The 15222-nt window shown below is 42.7% G+C and overlaps 1 protein-coding gene across 1 annotated transcript in view; it reads right to left on the reverse strand.

Annotated features, from left to right (window-relative positions):
• Positions 1 to 15222, reverse strand: part of LOC130109364 (importin-13-like) — a 68765-nt gene that overhangs the window by 4388 nt on the left and 49155 nt on the right. The window contains exons 15-20 of the mRNA XM_056276237.1: positions 9258 to 9395; positions 8648 to 8744; positions 6520 to 6572; positions 4537 to 4603; positions 4325 to 4383; positions 2803 to 2892 (exon numbers count right to left, since the gene is read on the reverse strand). Of these exons, the coding sequence (XP_056132212.1) occupies positions 2803 to 2892; positions 4325 to 4383; positions 4537 to 4603; positions 6520 to 6572; positions 8648 to 8744; positions 9258 to 9395 (504 nt within the window). The remainder of the gene's footprint in view (positions 1 to 2802; positions 2893 to 4324; positions 4384 to 4536; positions 4604 to 6519; positions 6573 to 8647; positions 8745 to 9257; positions 9396 to 15222) is intronic.

Below are 15222 nucleotides of genomic sequence, written 5' to 3' on the forward strand. Positions count from 1 at the left end.
GACAGGGGCATGTTCACCACTGTGTTACATCACCTTTCCTTTTAACAACACTCAATAAGCGTTTGGGAACGGAGGACACTAATTGTTGAAGCTTTGTAGGTGTAATTCTTTCCCATTCTTGCTTGATGTACGACTTCAGTTGCTCAACAGTCCGGAGTCTCCGTTGTCGTATTTTGTGCTTCATAATGCACCACACATTTTCAATGGGAGACAGGTCTGGACTACAGGCAGGCCAGTCCAGTACTCACACTCTTTTACTACGAAGCCACGCTGTTGGAACACGTGCAGAATGTGGCTTGGCATTGTCTTGCTGAAATAAGCAGGGACGTCCCTGAAAAAGACGTCGCTTGGATGGCAGCATATGTTACTCCAAAACCTCTATGTACCTTTCAGCATTAATGGTGCCTTCACAGATGTTCAAGTTACCCATGATGCCATGGGCACTAACACACCCCCATACCATCACAGATGCTGGCTTTTGAACTTTGCGCTGATAACAATCTGGATGGTCCTTTTCCTCTTTAGCCCGGAGGACACGACGTCCATGATTTCCAAAAACAATTTGAAATGTGGACTCGTCAGACCACAGCACACTTTTCCACTTTGCGTCAGTCCATCTCAGATGAGCTCAGACCCAGAGAAGCCGGCGGCGTTTCTGGGTGTTGTTGATATACGGCTTTCGGTTTGCATGGTAGAGTTTTAACCTGCACTTGTAGATGTAGCGCTGAACTGTGTTAACCGACGATGGTTTTCCGAAGTGCTCCTGAACCCACGTGGTAATATCCTTTACAGAAGGATGTCGGTTTTTAATGCAGTGCCATCTGAGGGATCGAAGGTCACGGGCATCCAATGTTGGTTTTCAGCCTTGCCGCTTACGTGCAGAGATTTCTCCGGATTCTCTGAATCTTTTGATGATATTATGGACTGTAGATGATGAAATCCCTAAATTCCTTGCAATTGTACGTTGAGAAACGTTGTTCTTATACTGTTGGACTATTTGCTCACGCAGTTGTTCACAAAGTGGTGACCCTCGCCCCATCCTTGCTTGTGAACAACTGAGCCTTTCGGGGATGCTCTTTTTATACCCAATCATGACACTCACCTGTTTCCAATTAACCTGTTCACCTGTGGAATGTTCCAAACAGGTGTTTTATGAGCATTCCTCAACTTTCCCAGTCTTTTGTTGCCCCTGTCCCAGCTTCTTTGGAACGTGTTGCAGGCATCAAATTCAAAATGAGTGAATATTTGCAAAAAACAATAAAGTTTATCAGTTAGAACATTAAATATCTTGTCTTTGTAGTGTATTAAATTGAATGTAGGTCGATAAGGATTGGCAAATCATTGTATTCTGTTTTTATTCACGTTTTACACAACGTCCCAACTTCATTGGAATTGGGGTTTGTAGATTCCTTAAAGTCAAGCCTGAAAGCTATACTGTTACACAATGGCAATGTCCACCCTTCAGTACCCATTGGCTATGCAGCACTCATGAAAGAAACCTACAATAACATGGAACTGTTGCTGAAACACATACAGCACAAAAATTACGACTGGAACATCTGTGGTGATCTAAAAGTATGGCAACTGCTACTAGGAATGCAGCTCGGATATACGAAGTACTGTTGGTTCCTTTGTGAATGAGATAGCCGTGCTAAAGAGTCCCATTACATTAAAAAGAACCGACACCTCCGTAAGCATTTTGTTCCATAGCAGAAAAGTGCGGCACATAAACCACTTGTCGACCCAACAAAGATATTTCTGCCTCCTCTTCATATAAAACTCCGACTGATGACAAATTTTGTGAAAGCAATGAACAAAGGTGATGGATTTCGCTATTTGAGACAGATGTTTCCAAGAATAACTGATGCCAAGATTAAGGAAGGCATTTTTGTTGGTCCACAAATCAGACAGGTCGTCAGTGGCAGGGAGTTAGAAGATCTGTTAGTGGGGCCAGAGAAAATAGCATGGAAGGCATTTAAGGATGTTGCTGAGAACTTTCTTGGCAACTACAGAGCACCAAACTACCTTGAGCTGCTTGACACCATGCTTAAAGCATACAAAACCATGAAGTGCAACATGTATTTGAAAATTCATTTTCTGCATTCACACTTGGACTTCTTCCCCACTGATCTTGGTGCAGTCAGTGACAAACACGGTGAAAGGTTTCACTAGGACATTGCGATCATGGAAAAGAGGTATCAGGGCAACTGGACTCCATCAATGCTGGCCAACTATTGTTGGACACTGACACGAGAGGCACCAGATGCTGAGTACAAACGAAAATAAGCTGCAAAACATCTTAAGCTCAGATGAACTAACACAACGTGTCAGCATCATTATGCGATTAAACATGTTAAATTCAATAAAAGTTATTTTAATGTTTCTCCAAATTCCTACATGATACAGCAAATTTGAAATTATTTTTGTGTTCAGCTTGACATTGTCTATCACAATCTCGAATTTTTTTCAGGAAGCAAAAGGACTGAAAACATTTGCTGTCCAGCGAATTGGGTGACTACAGCAAACAAGACTTCACAGAAAAAAAGTAAGACAAAAATAAAAGCACACTGCTTAAAATGAAGATACACACCATCATCAAATTTACGGGTTATGATAGCGCAAGGTTATGTTCTCTCAGGAGACGTTACGTCAGAGTATATATATACATACATACATATATATATATATATATATATATATATAAAACCAAATCTGAATTATGACTCCTCATCCATCTACAGAAAGAATGAAATATCAATGTTTCACAAATAGTGTGACAGAGAGTAACCACGTGCTTCTCACCTCCAGCACAGCCTGCACCAGTAGTTTGCCGTCTTCCTGCACCACCCTGGCCACCGGGGGCACATCTGAGCAGCGGGGCAACAACTCCGTCTATTGACAGACACAGAGACAATAAGAGCTTTGCCAAAATAATGCTGTTAAGAGTTAACAAGCCTTTCAATGCACTATTTCACATTATTTAATTTAGTTGTAATTTTGTCCAGTGGTGGACTGCTCCCTCCGGGTTGGGGATGAGTTGTTGCCTCAAGTGACGGAGTTCAAGTATCTCGGGGTCTTGATCACGAGTGAGGGTAGGATGGAGCGGGAGATTGACAGGCGGATTGGTGCAGCATCAGCAGTAATGCGGACGCTGAACCGAACCGTTGTGGTGAAGAGGGAGCTGAGCCGGAAGGCAAAGCTCTCAATTTACCAGTCAATCTTCGTTCCAACCCTCACCTATGGTCATGAGCGTTGGGTAGTGACCGAAAGGGTGAGATCGCAGATACAAGCGGCTGAAATGAATTTCCTCTTCCGGGTGTCTGGGCTCAGCCTTAGAGATAGGGTGAGGAGCTCGGACATCTGGAGGGAGCTCGGAGGAGAGCCGCTGCTCCTTCGCATCGAAAGGAGCCAGTTGAAGTGGTCCGGGCATCTGATTAGGATGCCTCCTGGGTGCCTTCCTTTGGAGGTTTACCAGGCACGGCCAACTGGGAGAAGACCCCGGGGTAGACCCAGAACTCGCTGGAGGGACTACATGTCCAATCTGGCCTGGGCATGCTTTAGGATCCCCAAGGAGGAGCTGGAGGGTGTTGCTGGGGAGAGGGACATCTGGAGTGCCCTACTTAGCCTGCTGACACCACGACCAGACACTGGAGAAGCGGCTGAAGATGAATGAATGAATGTAATTTGGTCATGTCTTTCCTTGTTAGGTCTTTTCCCCCCCCTCTCTTCTACCATTTTTTGTGTCTGTCCCATTTTGTTCATGTACTACTGAAAAAAACTTTTTTTTGGGGGGGGGATTTTCCCCCATTTTTCTCCTCAATTGTACTTGGCCAATTACCCCACTCTTCCAAGCCACCCCGGTCGCTGCTCCACCCCCTTTGCCGATCTGGGGATGGCTGCAGACTACCACATGCCTCCTCCGATACATGTGGAGGCGCCAGCCACCTTTCACCTGACAGTGTCTGACAGTGAGGAGTTTTGCCAGGGGGGCATAGCACGTGGGAGGATCACGCTATTCCCCCCAGTTCCCCTTCCCCCCTGCTGGTGCAGCGACCAGGACACATACCCACATTCCACTTCCCACCCGCAGACACAGCCGAGCTACAGTGTCTGTAGGGACACCCGACCAAGCCGGAGGTAACACAGGGATTCGAACCGGTGAGTCCTGTGTTGGTAGGCAACGGAATAGACTGCTACGCTACCCGGACGCCCCCGAAAAAAAACAAAAATGTATCAACAGTTTAAAAAAAACAGACTAAATACATATATGTTTTCCTGATAATTTGTTAGTGGCTGTTTGTGGGTTGGTGGGAGGGGTACTCACAAAGAACAAGCACGTAGACTTGACTGTCGGCGCCTCTGGGAATTTGAGTGACAGAACTCCTAGAGAAAGAAGGAGAGTGAGAGAGTGCAGGATAGTAGGAAACCGAAACAAATGAACAGCGCTGTCAAACATTCACACTATTTACAATTTCCTATAGATACCAAAACATGACCAAGAAGATGTTTGCACGTGTGTGTAAACTGACAACTTACCACAGTGGAACACCGCCTTCACGTCGAGACTTTCAGACAAAAACAAATCGGGCTTCCGTTTGAGGGCCTAGGAGGCAGACAGAAGCATGAAGTGGAGCATTTTTGCCACCCTCACCCAGGGGTACTGCTTCACCACAATCCAATTCATACCCTCCTTCAAATTGCTGCTCTCCAGCATACCTGTTAAGCCTGGTAGGCAGATCTGACAGCAACACAAGACTGAGAACAGATCTCCCTACCAGACTGCACTACTCTCTCCAATCTGTCTAGAAAAATAAAAACTATATCCAAACTCATACAGAGATCCTCCAGAGTAGAACTCAGCAGATAGAACAAACAAACTGCAAAAAAATCAAACACTTAAAATCATTGGAAACTTAAGTCAAACTAAAGGCAATGATGGTTTTGGCTTTGGTTCTTGGAATCAATTTTATTTTGACACTACTTTTCCTCGTTTTTGGTTGACTGGATTGAATATGCAACAGAAGTCTGTAAGTAATAAATATGTGCAGATAAAGAGAAACACAACTTATCTCATAATAATGAACTCATTCAGGATGGAGGAGAGGAGAAAGGGACAGAGGGAAAGGGAGAGAAATGAAGGTCAGATCTATCCAAAGATAGAAAACAAAGAAGAATGAGGAAGGGAGACAAAAATATAAAACAAGAGCCATCAGGCAATTTGTCTGAGGTGATTAATATTAACTGAATATTAATTCATTTGGGCTTTGATGGGCTCTGGGCTGGAATGACTTCAGAAGAGGAAGAGGCCCCAAGACTCTAATCAGTCACCTGAGTCAGTTACCACACAACACTTTGTCCAGCTGTTGCCATCACACAATCTTTCTCAAGAGCTGTCCCTCTCCATCACTCAAAACAATTAATCCTGGGCCCTATGGTAACTTTTCTTTTAATCATACACTACTCCTCCGATGGTGAATTTCTTTCTTCCCTTATCATAAAGTTTATTTGCACAGGTAAAAAAAAAAAAAGCAGCAGCATCTGAAATAGGATTTGAATATGCTCATCCATAGTTGTGCTCCTCAACTTTTCTAGCATGAATTTACTTTTTTAAGCATTAGTTACTAAAATGGTGCCACAGTGGAATTCTGTAATTCTATCCAGTTGATTCACCAGACGGCATGTTAAGTGTACACTGTTGACAGCCAAATGTAAATTATTAATGGGCTAGCTTGACTTAAGATGTGATTTTACGCAGGTACATTTACCATCATTTGATTTTAGTAGTTCAACAACGAATTGTGTATCTGGCTTGCGTTACAAAATTGATAATGTTAAGGTGGTGTCTCAAGTACGGGTCGACCGATATGTTTTTTTTTTCAGGGCCGATACCAATTATTGTTAAGTTATGGAGGCCGATAGCCGATATTTGGGGCTGATATTCAGTTGCGGTAAATGTGCACAATTTTGTGCCAAAATTTACACAAACCCCAACACAAGGCTGCCTTTAAATGAACATGTTTGATTGAATTTTGTGTAAAACAGAAAATATTTGAAAAAAATAAAGTGCATGATGTTCAAGGCACTAGATAACAATCTGAGTGGAATTATTTTTTAATTAAAAATTAAAAACTTCCAAAACATAAACTAATGTTTCATATTGGTAGCTGGCAAAATGAGTGTCTGTAGGTAAGACAATGACCCTGAATGAAGCCAGTACTATCCTCATGGATGGCAAGGCAACTTGGTTAGAATCAAGAGCGTTTGAGGAGAGACGCATGTCTCTCGTTCAAACAATCCCCTAATGTTTCATTCCACTGCCTTGCCTATGTGCTGGACCACATTAGGACCCAGTAATACAGGACAGAAAGAGGTAAAGAAGGAGAAAAACAGAGAAACTGAGAGAAATCAGAGAAAGATTAGAGAGAGAGAGAGAGAGAGAGAGAGAGAGAGAGAGAGAGAGAGAGAGAGAGAGAGAGAGAGAGAACCCAAAGTGAATGAAATAAGAAACCAAAAACACACCTGAGCTTGGAGTTGCATAAATGAATCAACAATATCAGGATGATCCCTGGGTCCTAAAATATAATAAAGATGAAACTTAAGAAATCATAAGAGAATAAGAATAATATACAAACAGCAACTGAATAGATTCAACAGTCATGTGGAAATAAAAGCGAACTCAAAATATTTCACTGAAATAATTCACACGTGAGTAAGGAACAGAGGGGAGAAGGGGAGGGGAGGGGGCATATGAAGCTTTGGCAGAGTCTTGGAATAAACAGAACAAAGAGAAAACAGGCAGAGGACAAAGACATGGGTCCATTTGGAGGAAAAAAGAAACGAGAGAAAAAGAACAAACCTGAAAAAAAAACGAAACAAAAAACAAACAAATCAAAAGTGGGTTTGGAGTGGGAACCCAGGAGGCACCTCTGTTACTGTGACAGTTTGGAGAAGAAAAAACCCCAAATGAACCCTCTCAACCAATACACCCTTAGGCACCATCCAGCATCTCCCCCCAATGCCGTTTCCTCTGAGATAGAGGAAGTGCCTCAGGGGAAGGGTTTACAATCAAGGGTCCTTTCAGAGCCGGTCAACAGGATCCCTTGCCAGTAAGACTTGAACTCACAGCCATTGATGTCATGCTGCTCAGAGATCAGTATAATATGTTCTGAGATCACACCCTCCCACATGCTGGACACAGACTACAAGGCTTCTAAAATCTACAGGAATGTTTGAAAAGCAACATTAAAAACATCTGGATCCTCCCACAACCACTGGTGTTTTCTATCCAATGAAGAATCTGCTTTGGGAATTATAAATAGACATCATTTCCATTAGGCTCAATTTTATACCAGTTGTAATCAATATGCAACTGAATAAAATCCTGTAGTGTGCGCCCAGCTTTGGCTGTTCCCAGACTCCAAACAAGATTCCTTCTCAATACTCCCCTCCAACCTTAAATCCACATACATCTCTCATCAACATCAAGTGCTAACCAGAGCTTATTCAGATGGCTGCAGTGGGGAGAACAACTCTGGCACAGGCTGTGTGTCAGCTGCAGCCATCTTGAGTTGACCTCTCCTGTTATGTTGGACTGCAACCAAATGAATAAGCTACTGGTCACATTGCCAACGTGTGTGAAAGGGCACCTGCTCAGAAAAGAAAGAGTTACGAGGCAGGAGGACAGGCAGCCATTACTCAACCAGTCAAAGCGAGAGAGGAGGAGGGGGAAGAGGATGGGGGGTAACAAAAAGGGAGGAGGAGAGGCAGACAGCACTGGTGCAATTACACACAGACGTAATAATGAATGTAATATTATCGGGGTGACGTTAAGCTGCGTGACAATCAAACCTAAAGTCTGGCCCGGGGGACACTTGTAGCCTGTGTGAAGTTTTCTGAGAGGCCCCTGCAAACTTTACTTTAAAAAAAAAAACCTTTTCTTGTGGAAAAACAAGAACTACATCTGACATAGTTACTCACATCAACAATCAAGCTGAGATGAAAAAGCCTGTTCACAAAGTGGGTTTTGTGAAACAACTTCTTGAAAAGACTTCCCAAATAGTAGATCAATCCAAAATCAATCCAAACTGTATGATGCAAAAGTTATGTCATTTAATGGTTGGTGCAGTGGTCTTAGATACTAATTTTCCTTACATCTACAGGCCAAATAGACAGACCTGTTTTACCATTTCACCCACAGGGATGAGTATTAACAGCAAACACTGAAAGCTTGACTGTGGAAACAGGAAACATCATTTAGCCTCTGACCCTGCCATTACTAATGCGGCCCCCGGGCTAAGCTTTCACAATGTCCCAGCACAGAAGTCTACAAAAGCACAAGTATTTCATGGAGTACCTGGACAATCTGAAGAGGAGGTAAAGCAAAGGTAAAAACTTCCTCAACAAACACAAAACATGAACTAGACTCTAGAGTTTGTCTACATGGTGTTTATACCCCCCACTAAAAAACAAACAAACAAACAAACAAACAAAAAAACATCCCTCTGTTACCCTGAAATAATATTCAGGACTTCTTCAAAGCAAATGTGTACCAAAAATCAGTACTATATAAAGAACCAGATGGTATCTACAATGACTCAAGACACAGTATGATGCTATTAACAGCCCCTCCCCTGCTGGGCCCCCCTACCTTGGTGGAAGATGGAGAGCGTTACCGAGGTAACCAGCTCAAACAGAGCCTTGATGGGCGAGAAGTGGTCTGTCTCACTGGCAAAGATGTGCACCATCTGAAACATCAAGACTGATTATCCCTACACTATTGCTGGGGGGACCTTTAGCCCAAGATAGAGAGAGAGCCTAAATCTTATTCTTTTCATCTTTATTTTGCTTGCAATATAATGAGAAATAATTTCTTTTGACCAATAAATTGCCAAGATGTGGCCTACACTGATCAGTTAAAGCCACAATTTGAAAATTACCAAATTAATTACAAGGAGTTTTGATCTTGAAGTACATGATTTGATTCATTTTTTCTGATTTTAACTTGGCTTTAAGATAAAAAGACATACAAAGAAACAAACAAGAAATGACAGAGTTAAAGCAAGAACACAATACCAGGGAGAAAATTACTGAAATATTCGTTTTCTATATCAAATCATATCTCACTCTCAGTGAGTGCACGGTGAACTAGCTGGTGGCAAGTGATGTCTGACGACTCTTACAAGATGGCAGTAAACTGAGCAAACAAGCACATGCTACCAGAGTTTGAAGTGTATGTGTGAATGTATCTGTAAGTGTACCTGTCGTGTGAGGTCCAGAGCTGAGGCCTGGGGTATGGTGCTGTACATCTGGCCCAGCATCTCACTCAGCTGAGACACCATGGGAGCAAAGTCATGGAGTAGGGTCTTCACAGACTTCTCAAAGATTGCACACACCGCCTAAGGGAATAACAAAGACCGGTAATATGTACTTTTGATACATTTCCTAATTCAGTAAATCGACAATATAATTTATTCACCCCCTCCCAGAGATATTATACCATTCTAAAGTGATGTATGCAAAGATCTATAACCTATAATCCTTATTGAACTTTAAAATATGGAATTTAATTGAATTTATTATATTGGTATATTGGTGAATTATTCATGACTATGATAAAGACTTTCACACATTTAGAACTTTTCTCCCGAACCCCCCCCCCCCCCCCCCGCAGTAGCCCCAGGGGTGCGCGTATCCCCATTTGAGAAACAGATAATGGCTGGATGGCTGGCTGGATGGACTCTTTAACGCAACAGTAGGTGGCGATAATGGCCCATCTGGTTGCAATTCGCCATTAATCCGGAAGACGAAGAAGAGTTAGCCTGGCTCCAGCTATGGTTGCTAGCTTGTGAATAAGTTTGAAGTGTTTGGAAATTTCCCGACCTTTCCGTCCATTACTACTCCAAAAAAAAGGTAATGCGTCCAGTTCATAAATAATTTACTTCACTATAGTTCAACTGAGTAAAACCTAACTTATCTGATGCAACTTGTACAGTAACAACGCACTGAAATTACTTTCGCCCGTTAAGTTTTTTTTTTTTTTAGGGATTTGTTCCTTATCCAATGCGAGGGTCTAAGGGCAGGATGTTGTGTTGCTGTAAAGCCCCTTGAGGCAAATTTGTAATTTATGGTATTGGGCTATACAAATAAAATTCACTTGACTAATTATATGTTTGGTTTTAGAAACCGCGTGGCGTGACTGGGTATACGCCATTTTGTGCATGTGTCCAGCCCGCTGACGACATTGAAACTGGCTCATTGGGTACGCCATTTTGTGCATGTGTCCAGCCTGCTCACTCGAAATCGGTGAAATATATTTAATTTTTTTTTAAACCAGGGATTTCATTTTATTTTGCACCTTATTAAAATAATTGTGCGCACTTTATTGAATTATTGTATGTCTACTTAATTTGGTACAAGAGTGGGTTTATGATTTCCATTGTTATTCAATGGATAGAATTCAACTTATTTTGCACTATATATATAAAACTTGAATTCTATGTGCCACTAGTTGTTTGGAGAATTTTTCATTTGCAAGGTTAAAGGGCACGTATGAAAAAGTGGAAGCATGCAAAGTATTGCAAATCAGTACTTTTCTTTCAAAGTTCATGTGAATGCAAAGTGCATGATATAATTTACAATCTGATATTTATTAGATTTCTCTGAACCTGTCTGTTGACAGGTAAGGTTTCTTTTTCTTCTTTTTTGGATCTTTCCAGTGAAATAGATGGCGAGCCTTCCCACCTGGATCCAGAGAGGGACCATATTCTGAGATACCACTGTGATAACTGGACAGGTTCTACCACACTCTGCGGCGTGGTAGGCCCAACTTCTGCAAACACCCCCACGCTCAGCCTCATCATTCTCATTTTCTCCTTTCACAATCATCTCCATGCACACACACCCCAATTCCCCTGGAACTAAAAACTTACACTCTCTTGGACTCTGGACTTGACTCAAAACACTAGACTTACATTTTCATTCCCTGGAACTGTGAATTAGGCAATTGGTACATTGTTTATCAGAAAATATATATTCCTTGTCATTGTGTATGGTACTGACTTATATATTTTTTTTTCTTTCAAATTCCTTGTTCTAATAAAAAGCCAGCAAGCATACTGTTTACATTTAACCTTTTGTCTCTGAGTCTGATTTAAGCATTCCACTGTGCTCCAGTAGCCAAACCTCAGTTGTCCATAATATTAACAATCAGTCCGTGACAGGTGTTAATAAAAATTGGAAAGACAGCCAGGAGCATTGTTGAATGTTTAATTGTCAGCCTTACTTGGTGAATTTTTACCTACAATTTGTTACATTTAAAGTCAGGTAATCAAAGCCAACTCCAGCACAATGGAAATTGTAATGCAAGAATCGGTTAAAATTCACTACTCCGTAGTAGTTTGTGGACTAACGGGGACAGAGAGTGATAATGAAGTATCCACTTACCTCAACAAGCACGGTTCAATTAACCGCCTTTTCCGCATAGATGACCCTAAATCAGATGTTCACCAACACATGATAGTAGAGTTCACATATGGCACGGCCATGCAAACATTAGAGCCCTTGCTGCCGCTTAAGCTTGAACGCTCCACTCAAGCTGATACGTTTATGAGGTAAAGAGCTTGGCAAGTGTTTATGCACTAAATGCCCGTAATAACGCTACCAGAACATATATGGAGGAGCTGCGCAAAATTTCCAGACTGAGTGGGAATTCTCTGGAGCAAATGCTGAAAGAAGAATTGGCCAAACTTGCTTTGTTCATCAATCCTCCGCAAGCTTGTCAAGACTCTTCCTCTGAACAGAAGCCACTCCCCCAAACAGAGCAACACAGACAGGGTGGCATGTTGTCTTCAAGTCCACACCTCTTGAACTCTTCTGATCCTACAGCCCTTGAATTCCCTCATGATGCAGTTCAGCCTTGTGTTTTCATGACCCTCAATAAAAACCTGACCGATTTCACCCTATTGCCAAATCCACCAGTTATGGCTAGTGGCACATTCCAGTCCACGCTCGACATTTATCCACCCAATGTTCAGCAAGTGGTGGTTGAACATGTTGTGCGCAATAGTGAGACCTCGTCATACTTTGCTACACCAAGTAGGCTTCAAACTTTTTCAAGGAAAAGTCCCTGCCCCAGCAACAAAGCACATCATGACACATGGCGCACTAGCGTCGAAGGACTCATGAAAGATCCCTCTGTTTCTGATTTGCACTGCACACACCATATACTTGACAGTCTCCTTCCGCCTGCTGCTGAGGTGACGAAGCATTTAGGCCCACAGGCTCAACGTTCTGCCTGTCTTGAGCTACTTGACTCTGCCTATGGAACTGTCAAAGATGGCGATGAACTCTATGCAAGATTCATGAGTACACTTCAGGATGATGGCGAAAACCCATCCACATTTCTGCACAGATTGCATGTTTGTCTGAACATGACTATGTGGTACGGTGGTGTGTCTGCTGACGGATTTGACAGGCAGCTTCTGAAGCAGTTCTGCCGCGGTTGCTGGGATAATGCCTTAATACTCAACCTCCAGTTAGAGCGAAGAAAGGAGAGCCCGCCTTCCTTCGCAGAACTCTTGCTGCTGCTAAGGACAGAAGAGAATAAGCAGGCTGCAAAAACCAGTCGTATGAGGCAGCACTTGGGCACCGCCAAGCCTGCTCCTAGTACCACTAAGCAGCTTATCATGTCTCATCTACAAATGGGGCACGCCACTGCTGATTCTGATCATTTAACTGAATCTGAGATGCTAAAGAAGCAAATGGCTGACATTAGTGCCCAGCTCAGCATTATGACAAACGAGAGCCACAAGGAGAAACGACCTAAACAACAGAAAGCTGAGTCCCCTGCATTTAGTGCAAAAGTTGAGGCCCACCATGTGGAAAAGAAAGTAATGAAACAACAGAGTCCTGATGCCAAGACAAACAGAAAGCCACGCCCTTGGTATTGCTTTCAGTGTGGTGAGAATGGCCACATCATTTCAGCCTGTGAAAATGAGCCAAATCCTTCCCTTGTAGCTGCCAAGAAAAAGCAGTTGAGAGAAAGACAGGCTCTCTGGGAGACCGCTAATGCCGAAGATTCATGGTTAAAACCGAGATCTGCTCCCATATAGCGTTTTCACACCGGCCAAAAAAACCTGGCAACATCTGCATTTTTACACTGACCAAAGGCGGCGGACATTAGCGGGTTTTTTGGCCAGTGTGAAAGGGACTATAGAGGGAGCATATGGGAGCGACAGCTGACAAATCCTGTCCCAAATTTAAGAAATCTGTCTTGAAGAGACCTCAATCTTTCAAACTTTCTCAGGGCCTCGTTGGAACTAAAACTACTGCTCAAGTAACTATTGCAGGGAAAGACGGTAACTTGTCTTTTGGATATGGGGTCACAAGTGTACCCCAATCATTATGAGCAGCATCTTCCAGAACTGACTATCCATCCACTAAATTATGTCCTTGATGTGGAGGGTGCCAATGGCCAATAAGCCCCCTACTTAGGATACACTGAGCTCTCCATTACCTTTCCAAAAGACTTTGTAGGGTCTGACATCGAAGGTCACACTTTGGCTCTGGTTATTCCCCACCTCCGCTCTGCAGCCCAAGAGCAGGTGCTCATTGGCACCAACACCCTTGACGCACTTTATACTGACTTCTGTACTGATCAGAAGCTCTTTGCTTTCCAGCCTTTGCCCTATGGCTATTGGGCTGTTTTTAAGATTCTTGAAATGTGTCGGAAGAACTCCAGCAGCGATAACCTTGGCTGGGTAAAAATGCAAGGAAAGAGCCCCGAGGTTGTACCTGCATGACATAGTCATTCTGGAAGGCTTAGTTAACATTTCCAATGCTCACTCTTGAGAGGTACGTCATCACTGAACAACCATGAGCCTCTTCCTTACCAAACTTGCCAATTTAACAGCCCTGCCAGTTGCCTGTGGTGTTGACGAATGAGACAAATCATGAAATTGTCATACCACCCAGAACAGTATTGGCAGATGTTAATGCTATAGTGTGGGTACTACATAAAGAGTAAACTGAAAGAATCAAACCCCCCTGACATGCAGAGAGAGCCCTGAACCTACAAGATTGAGCTCTGATTTTGGAGACTCTCCCTTACCCACTGAGTGGAAGTAATGAGTAACAAATATGCTGAATTCCATGCCAGATGTATTATCCCATCATGATCTTCATTTCGGACACACAGATAAGGTCAAACACCATATCAAGCTCAGCAATGAAACGCCTTTTAAACACAGAGCATGTCCAGGACATCCCCGTTATGTGGATATGGTAAGGAAACACCTTCAGGAACTCCTCAACTTGGGAGTTATACAAGAGTCTGAGTCCCCATTTGCTTCTCCCATAGTCGTCGTGAGGAAGAAGAATGGCTCTGTTCGTCTTTGCATAGACTTCAGAAAGCTAAATCTTTGGACCATCAAGGACGCGTATGCCCTCCCAAATCTAGAGAAGGCGTTCTTTGCTCTAGCTCGGTTGAAGTGGTTCTCTGTTCTGGATCTTAAATTGGGATATTATCAAATTGAATTGGAAGAATCCGACAAGCAGAAGACAGCATTCGTTTGCCTGGTAGGATTTTGGGAATTTAACAGGATGCCCCAAGGAATCACAAATGCGCCATCAACCTTCCAATGACTTAAGGAGAAGTGTATGGGAGAGATGAACAACCTAAAGGATGTTTTAGTGTTCATTGATGGCCTGATCATTTTTTCCATCATCCTTATGTCAGAAAAGCAGCGTCTGATGCGTGTACTATTAATGACTGAAGGAATATGGACTGAAGCTTGGCCATGTGGTAACAGACTCAGAGAAGATCAAGGCCCTAACAACTTGTCCTGTCCCCACCAACCTAAAGGAACTTAGGTATTTTTTAGGCTTTGCTGGATATCTTATTGAAATAATTGTGCACACTCTATTGAAGTCTACTTAATTTGTTACAAGAGTGGGTTTATGATTTATATTGTTGTTATTCAGTGGATAGAATTCAACTTATTTTGCACTTTTTTGAATTATATGTGCAACTAGTTGTTTGGAGAATTTTAATTGGCTAGGTTAAGGGCATGCATGAAAAAGCGGAAGCATGCAAAATATTGCAAATCAGTGCTTTTATTTTAAAGTTCATGTAAAATTTATATTGTGGCAGACACTAGGGGCTATGCCTCTCACCCAGCAGGGCTGTGAGCTGGGGGCGTGGTTTACGTTCCCGGGCTCTCTGGT

Source organism: Lampris incognitus, chromosome 3 (genome assembly GCF_029633865.1).
Source record: "Lampris incognitus isolate fLamInc1 chromosome 3, fLamInc1.hap2, whole genome shotgun sequence".
In the NCBI taxonomy this organism is placed as follows: domain Eukaryota; kingdom Metazoa; phylum Chordata; class Actinopteri; order Lampriformes; family Lampridae; genus Lampris; species Lampris incognitus.